Here is an 8,912-nt window from a genome sequence, read left to right as displayed (position 1 = left end):
TGGATATATTGAAGCAACATCTCTAGACATCAGTCAGGAAGTTAAAGCTTGGTCGCAAATGGGTCTTCCAAATGGACAATGACCCCAAGCATACTTCCAAAGTTGTGGCAAAACAAAGTCAAGGTATTGAAGTATTGGAGTGGCCATCACAAAGCCCTGACCTCAATCCCATAGAAAATTTGTGGGCAGAACTCAAAAAGTGTGTGCGAGCAAGGAGGCCTACAAACCTGACTCAGTTACACCAGCTCTGTCAGGAGGAATGGGCAAAATTCACCCAACTTTTTGTGGGTAGCTTGTGGAAGGCTACCCGAAACGTTTGACCAAAGTTAAACAATTTAAAGGCAATGCTACCAAATACTAATTGAGTGTATGTAAACTTCTGACCCACTGGGAATGTGATGAAAGAAATAAAAGCTGAAATAAATCATTCTCTCTACAATTATTCTGACATTTCACATTCTTAAAATAAAGTGGTGATCCTAACTGACCTAAGACAAGGAATTTTTACTAGGATTAAATGTCAGGAATTGTGGAAAAAACGGAGTTTAAATGTATTTGGCTAAGGTGTATGTAAACTTCTGACTTCAACTATATGCTAGCTATGCATATTTGAAATACTATTTAGGTTTTACTAACTTTTTCATTACCGAACTCCTAATCAATTGGCAGTCCTCAAAAAATAACATGGTCGCTGTTATAGAACGTTTATTTTGATTAGAGTCCCATCTAAGAGCCAGCTGTAAACTTCGTTATTAGGCTATTACTATTAGGGAAGTCGCATTTCTTGAGAAGAAAGCATGTAGCCTAAACTTTTTAATCGAACTGGTATATTGTAAAATAAGTCGACCATTAAGAATAAAATTAATGTATGTATATGTTGTTGCAGAACTTGGTTATAGTTGTGTTTTAAAACATCCCCTTCTTGGGGCCCTTCGTTTGCTGAAGCACAGTATAGGCAAAAATCTTTGGTGTAGCTCCTCTGTGCGTAGCGTACAGACGCTCCTATTACCATTTTTACTTCCTGGTTTAGTACGCAGCAGTGAGAGCGAGCGCGCAAGCATCCAGAGCGTATCTGTGGCAGTGAGACCCTGGGAGCAAGAGAGGTCCGCTCACTGTACGATCATCCGCTCAATACAGACATATCTTTTCAAGGTAACTGACACGTCTTGAAGTAAACCAAGAGAAAGACACCGCAAACCCTGAAAGCTGACCATAGTGAATTTGGACAGGGAGAAGGAAAAGGTACTGGACCCTAATTTGAAACTTCGTTTTAACTCATATTTCATAAACCTAGTGTGCACTTTTGTCTATGTTATGAGAGTACAGTCGATTACGTAAAAATGGTTGACGTCTTCATTCGAAGTTTTACATATCGATTTTCCAGCTATTTAATGTAATTTTGCACAACTCGAACATTTGCATGGAATTATCAGGTAGTCAGACCATGGCATTTTGTCATGGTGTTGATTTCTCAGTAAAGTAAAACTTTAGAATTTACAACATTGTTGGGGGATATTTCCTTGTTTAATTGCATTGAGGTTATAATGAAGAAACTGTCAAGGATCCAGATATTTTCCCCCATTTGTTAGATTCAGTTAAGTGAAGTGAAGTGAGGACCGTTATTTGTTAAGCTGAACCCATGTGGGCGATGAGGGATCTTGCTTGGTTGATTCTAGGCAGCAGCAGCAGTTAATCCCCATAGTTCTGAGGGTTTTTGCTGGGTGGGGAGAAAGCATTGCTCCAGCAAAAGTTGGGCAATGAATAGGCAGAAGGGGATTCTTCAGGACATAAGCAAACCACTGCACTCTCAGTGTTTGAATAATATTTGTGTGCTTGGGTGATGTGTATCTGTCTGTCTGTCTGTCTGTCTGTCTGTCTCTCTCTCTCTCCATCACACACCATGCTGGGCAGGCCATTATTTTGGCTATCATGGCTATGCTCCCACAGGGCACGAGTGGTCACTGAATGGTTTGATGAGCATGAAAACAATGTCAACCATATGCCCACGGCCATCTCAGTCACCGGACCTCAACCCAATTGAACACTTATAGGAGATTCTGGATCAGCGACTGAGACAGCGTTCTCCACCACCATCAACAAAACACCAATGATGGAATTTCTGGTGGAAGAATGGTGTCGCATCCCTCCAGTAGAGTTCCAGATACTTGTAGAATCTATGCCAAGGTGGATTGAGGCTGTTCTGGTTCATGGCGGCCCATTGCTCTATTAAGATACTTAATGTTGGTGTTTCCTGTATATCTGGTACAGTAGTCCATACTGTACTTTTCCCTTGCAGATCAGTGCCCAACACTTCCTCTTCCTCAACCAATAAACAGATTTATGACACTGACCCAGAAGTGACCTGTTGCTGATTAGGCTAGTGATCTCTTTTGTAACAAAACTCAAATGTTGGTATTGCTGGGTTAATTCAAAAAACGTATGAATCTGTCACTAAAATGATTGACGTTTTGTTCATATTGTGAATGCCCTTCATATCCAATAGTTTCACCATGGTAGGGCTGGGCAGTGTTTGATCAGCATGTGAGGTTCCTAGGTCTCTAAACTGGCTGAGGCGAATGGACAAATCTGTGGTCTGTCGTTGTTTGTGTGTGTGTCGTATGAGAAATGTGAAACTCAAGACTTAAACTGCCTATGTTATTTTGTACACTCTTTAGAGTTGCTGGCTGACTCAGCGAGTCCAAGCCAGCTCTCACAAAATATTGTCTTCGACTAAAGCTAATTTTCAGAGTGCGCATCCTTGGCTGTCTGACAAGCCTAGTTGTTTATGTTACCACTTTTCATCTCTTTGGGAGAAACTGAAAGAGGAATGCCTCTCCACCAAAGACAGAATGTTTAGACGGAGATCCCTCCCTTTATTCTCCATATTATTTGTATCACCTCATCTCTTGTTTGTTGTGCAAGGCTTAACATGGGGGAGTCATGTAAGTTGAGCTTTCTTTTCTACGCCACTTCTGAGGGAGTGACTGCTGTCCGGGGGATACAAGTATCTAGCCATGTGCTGCATGAGTTCCCAGCTTTCACTTAGTGCTGATGTGTTTACAGTACAGTAAAGAGGCCACACTCCCCTACTCAAATAGGAATGACAAATGAGACATCAAAAGAGTAAGTCTAATATCAGAGAGGAGTGACAGGAAGAGTAGACAATCATTGTGGTTTCTTCAGAGGAGCGCAAAGAGGGTGGTGTTAGGAGCTGAGCAGGGGACTGAACAGCATTTCCTAGAGAGAGCCTTTACATTGAGCGAGTCATATGGGTTTGATTAGTGTGGTCTATTCTGCCTGTCTGTACAGTTCCTGGCAGGGTCACTATACATAGTCTGTAAAAACATACTTTTTACTGCCTTCTCCAATCCAGTAGATAAGCTTATGGTCCAGACTACATTATGACTTTGGCCCACCCTGAAATTGCAATTTACAATCCCCTGTCTAATGTCTCTTCTACTGTTATCCACAAATACCTCCTTGTCTTGCTTTTAAAAAGCACTTTGACCACATTATAATTGAGCTGTATACAGCCCATTCCAATTTCTGAACTCACTATTGCCACAATTAGGCATTCAAATTGATCAGAGGTACTCATCTAAGGACATGATAAAAGCGTCTGCTAAGTGGAATATATTACATGTATATTATAAAATGCCAACAGTACTTACAGGATTATGGTTGTATTGGCCGAATAACAAACACATGAGTTTTTTCCCAAAGGAAAACTGTTACAAAATAGACCCACAAAGACAAATGACAAAATCCCTTTCAAGAGATAGTACAAATTCACAAATTACCAGATTTTTGTCATGTTTCTTAATTGAGCAATGATTTAGTGAGTGTACAATGATTTAATGAGTGTAGAGAGAACTTGAAGACAGTCAGTAATGCTTTTAAGCAGCCTTAAAAACACAAAGGCAATGATAGGGGGGCCGATTATGTGGGCTTTATTTAAATAAACAAGATGAAGAAGAGTTTTAATGAAAACATTTGATATCTTGCTGCAAGTCTAATAACCCCACAATAAAATGAGACTCCAACAAGAAGTAATGAAAATATAGGAGAGTTTGGCCGAGCAGGAAATTACTGAAAAAAGCCTTGAGGGAGGGGGCAGAAAGGGCAAAAAGCGTGAGGGCTGTGGAGATGGAGAGGAGAGGGGCTTACAGTTGCTCCACATTTAAGGGAAGTGGGAACACAAAGCCGCCTCACTGTTTTAGGACCCCATTCCGTACGGTACTGTACTGTGAACCGCTGCACTGCAGGGAAACCAGAGGCACATTAAGCCTCCTTCTATCCCACTCACCTCTCTCTGTCAGCTACGTGTGTAGATTGTATGGTAGTCAGCATTATCTGATTATGAGCAGACTATAAGTGTGAAATGCTTCAGCTGCTCATTTTCAAATGGGCCGGGTCAGTTGTGTCTCACTTGTGCTTGAACAAATGGATCATTGTTCATTAGCTAGATGAATGAATATATGGTGTAGGAAGACACAACATGGTAAAGATTCAGGCCAGGCTGTCTCTGGAACTGGATATGTGCAATGATCGACAGAACTCAGAAAGCAGTCAGAGAGAGGTGAACCTTAATCCAGGCACAGGGAAAGCTTACATTTTTTAAGAAGGTGCAAAGATTCTTGTTTATTTCTGCTTCTATCTATCTCTCTCTCTCGCTCTCTCTCTCTGTCTCTCCACACACACGTAGTATTTAAGAATGGCTATCCCAGCTCTCTCCGTCTCTCTTACAGCCCCTTGAGCTTTGCACTCCCTTTTTCATATTTGTTTTGTCAGGAGGCAACTTGTTTCCTCACTTTCGTCGCCAAATCGTTTCCCATCTGCTTCCGGTTACCTTTGCCTGCAGTTGGTTTGCCGCCAGCCATCTGGGCCAGTGTGGCATCTTCTCTGTTCTCTGCCCAGACACACTGAAAGAATGATAGAGGCAGGGAGCAGGGTAGGCAGTGTGGCTTAAGGAAAGGTTATCAAAGATTGGGTTTGGGCCTCTCAATGACAGTGCCAAAAAGGCTTAGGAACAAAAGTCACAATGTTACTGTAAATAGGACTCCTCATCCAGGCTTTTAACTCCTCTGTACACTTCAAAGTGTGATGGGGGATGGGACATCTTTAGTGTTGTGATGTAATAATAACCAATGTTGCTTTTTTAAAGGCTAGTTTTGATCTCCCAAAAAAGCCTGATCTATGGCTAATGGCCTATTCTCGCTGTGTGTGACTGCCTCTTCCCTGTGATGTGGCCAGGCCACATGAGGCCAACAGTGAGTGTGGAAGTAACCCACTGCTTGTCTCAAATTGGGTAATTTTCCCCCACAGCCACTGACATAACACCCACTTCCAGCTCCTCTCAGCCTAAGCACAGCGTTTTAAAAGATCAATGCCTTCCTTTCTCTTTCCTGTGAGCAGACGACTAAAAGAGACACAAGGCACCCAGGTCGAGACTTGTTTACACTGGTCCTCAGATTGTCAGCCAGTGTTTTCCTGGAGTGATTGATCAACTGAAGACGCAGCGAGAGGTGGCTGTTCGTGAGGCACTGACTAAAGACTAGATATGTTTGTGTTGTCAGATGGGGACCATTTGGGTCAGGGAGATCTCATGCTCTCTCTCTCTCTCTCTCTCTCTCCTTCCCCCAATCTCCCCTCATACTAACCTGTTTCTCTTCCACAGGGAGGCCACAGTACATTATAGACTCTGCTGTTGCTGCTGCTACACTCAGAGGCAGTCTCTCCATCTTCCTTTGACTTTGGTCCTACCAGAGAGAGAAGCAGAGAGGCTGTGTGTCCAGAGATCTCCAGTCCAGTCTCTAGAGGTCTATCCTGCTGCTATGGCCCGTGAGTTCGCTGCGTCCCACTGGTGAGCGAGGGGCATCAGAGGGCAGAAGACATGTTGGGACAGAGGCCTGGGGACTGCACTGAAGCTTGCTGTAGTAACCATGGACACGGTATGGAGGAACTTGGCCTGCATTGTTGTCATCATCGTCATGGTTGCCACCGAGGTCGCAGAAAGTCAGACTGCTGAAAAGTTCACCCAGTCACACGGTGAGCAGAGATCGGGCCGACTACTTTCTTCTCTTTTGTTTGACATAAATGGAAATGTTTAACTGTGTCAATGTTTGTCATGAATACACAGTATGATTATGTTATTATTACTGTCATATTCATTGGGGAATTGGTATTATTCCCTTTTTTGGACTGTGAAAGTGGTTCAACATTTCCAATCACCTAGACAGTTGAACAGAGGTAACGGACCTGTTCAGTGAAGTCTTCCATACAGTGTTGAGGGCCTCCTCTGAGCTGAGCAACACTCCAGGGCAGTGGCCCTGCTGAACTTGAACCCTGCTCTCACAAATCAACTCCAGAGATGGAGAGCCACGCGCCCCCCTCACCTCTCCTCAGCCAGACCAATCCCCTTTAGGCTCGGACATAAATACCCAGAGTGTCCATTACAGAACAAGGCACTGATTGTGTATTTCTTATGCTTAACCTCTGCACCCTGCAAGTCATCTGTTTCCAATAGTCTGCTACACTGCTTCCTTGATAACCACCACAGGACCATTCATTCATCTCCTCTGTTTAAACAAAGCTCTAGAAGAACACCTTTCTAACCCAAAACTGAAACCAGTTCCATTGATGATGGACAGTAATCACTTTTATGAGTTATCATTTGTCACAAGTATTTACTAGAAAATGCAACAAGTAGGTCAATGCTTAATTTGTTAAGGCTGTGAAATTCAAACAGGACAGGCTGTTGAGTACAGTATGTCTGGTGTTATACATTTCAGCACCACTATTAGAGTCCTCCACGCTAGTCACTTCTCCTACAATGGATATTGACTTCTGGTCAAGAGTTAGTTGTTATCTAACTGAGAATGGTCACCCCTTTAAGTCATTCTAGATTAAAACCTTAAACGAAAACAGAACATTTGAAAATGGGGGGCACGAAATCTGTCTGTATTTGCTGCTGCACTTCATGACAAGCTGCAGAGTATATTTGGCTAGTCTTTGTGTTTATTTAAAAGAAGGAGAGGACAAATATGCAGACATGGCGTAGTTGGAGAGTTGGGCTTTTTCAGAAAAAAAGTTATTTCCCTATTTCTTTGAAATAAGCGAATAATGAGGTAAGCCATCGTGGTAGTGGCATTAAGTCATTTAGTTTAGTGTTATTAAACCATTGCATGGAGTGTATATATAACCTTTCTCTCAGACTGAGACTGAGGCTCCGCAACGCGACCTCATAACTCAGCCAGTCAACTGTCCCAGGCAGAGGCGTCACCGACAGGCATATAGACAGACAGACAGGCTGACAGACAGACATGCAGACAGACAGGAAGGTAGACATGGTGGGAGACAGACAGGGCAATAGAGAGGGAGACATAGAGGAGGGATAGACAGACAGACAGTCAGACAGGGTGACATGGAGGGAGACATGGAGGGAGACAGGAAGGGAGATAGGCCGACAGGGAGAGAGACAATGAGAGAGACATGGAGGGAGACACAGACAGGCCGACAGGGAGACAGGGAGAGAGAAAGACAGGCAGGCAGAGCTGAGAGCAGAGTTATGAGCAGAGGAACTGCTGACAGGGCCCTATGGTGACGGAGGCAGAGATTGGCTTTTTCAGCCAGGCATGGATGAGAGAGAGAGAAGCTCCTCTCTGGGAACGCTACAGTAAAAAGGCCACTGTTCTCATTTCCTTCTCTTTTTTTAAAGAGGCTAATTAAAGGTTCCTTTCTTCTGAAAGCTAAAATAAACCGAACCCTGGGTAGTGCTTTATGACAGTTTATTTTACAAAAGGTGAGCACTCTGCAGACCTTTATTCTTTTATGGGCCTCTCTCTGTTACCACTTGGGTTTATTGGTGAGTAATAATAGTTTCCTCCTCCTCCTAGTGATTAGATAATAGATCAAAAGAATTGGAGAAGTGGTTCGCCCTGTGGTGCTACAGAGCTGGGAGCAGCTTTCCATCAGTTGTAGGGGACCTGGGAGAGGATCAGACGCCACGCGACCCTTCAGACCAGACTAGGACCTACTGTACGCTTATACTCTATTTAGCCAACTTCGCTCCCCTATTTTCCATTGTACCAGCCATATTTCCCCTTTGAAGTACCCTGTACATGTGGGCACAGTGCGTTGGGAGGGGGCTGGCAGCAGAATGGTAGCCTTATGAAAGCAGTGGTGGAGCCCAGTCAGGCCACTAGCTGCCTCACTCATTAATTAGACAGGCTTATCAGGTTGCTGGACAGATTACTGCTGCGCTGCAGAGAGAGAGAGCTATTGCCCAGAGCAGGGAGGGCACGAGGAGCAGCTGTATAGCTGTGGAACCACGGAGGGATGGAGGAGGGGAGAGTAGGGGTACAGTACACTTTTGAAACTATGCCTCATTAAGTCCTTCCAAATATTTGACTGGTCTACTTTATCTGACCGCTGCCCTCCGGGTCCCCTCCAGTCCTCCGGGAGGCTTTCCTGGGCCAGATACTTTTGACCCTGTGAAAATACCATGAAAATACCACTTTTTATGTGGGGCAATTGTCTGAAATGTTGTAGTAGAGGAATTCAAAGCTCATATAACTGACTGTTGCAGAATGTGCTGAAGGATGTGAAATGGGGTTGGAGGGGTTTGGAGGGGGCTGGGGGCCTCTAATGGTGCTTGCTGTTTATTTAAGCTGGCCTGGCCACATAAACAGAGAGGCTGGGTCCGGACTCACGCTACAGACACTAATCCCTGCCTGTTTACTCTCAGTGGGGAGGGCTGTTTCTCCACAAAACAAGGCAAAAGGCCTTGATGAAAACTGGGCTAATTTCTGTTGACCTTTCCCCTGTTAGTGCAGTGTTTGGAGCGCCGTGTTTGGACAATAAATCTCCGGGGCCGCAGCCAGAGACAGGAAGTATAGGATTTCAGGATTGCT

At 44.0% G+C, this 8,912-nt stretch overlaps 1 protein-coding gene across 2 annotated transcripts in view; it reads left to right on the top strand.

Annotated features, from left to right (window-relative positions):
- Positions 1–1,041: 1,041 nt before the first annotated feature.
- The window catches only part of LOC106613844 (A disintegrin and metalloproteinase with thrombospondin motifs 10), a 41,996-nt gene continuing 34,125 nt past the window's right edge, over positions 1,042–8,912 (top strand). For both annotated transcript variants that reach the window (XM_014216511.3, XM_014216510.3), the window contains exons 1-2: positions 1,042–1,242; positions 5,678–6,048. In XM_014216511.3, coding sequence (XP_014071986.1) covers positions 5,943–6,048 — 106 coding nt within the window. In that variant the 5' untranslated portion in view covers positions 1,042–1,242; positions 5,678–5,942. The remainder of the gene's footprint in view (positions 1,243–5,677; positions 6,049–8,912) is intronic.

The sequence above is a fragment of the Salmo salar genome, chromosome 10 (genome assembly GCF_965601325.2).
Source record: "Salmo salar chromosome 10, fSalSal1, whole genome shotgun sequence".
In the NCBI taxonomy this organism is placed as follows: Eukaryota; Metazoa; Chordata; class Actinopteri; order Salmoniformes; family Salmonidae; genus Salmo; species Salmo salar.
The sequence above is the reverse complement of the archived record's forward strand: the minus strand, read 5'-3'. Positions and strand labels throughout refer to the sequence as shown.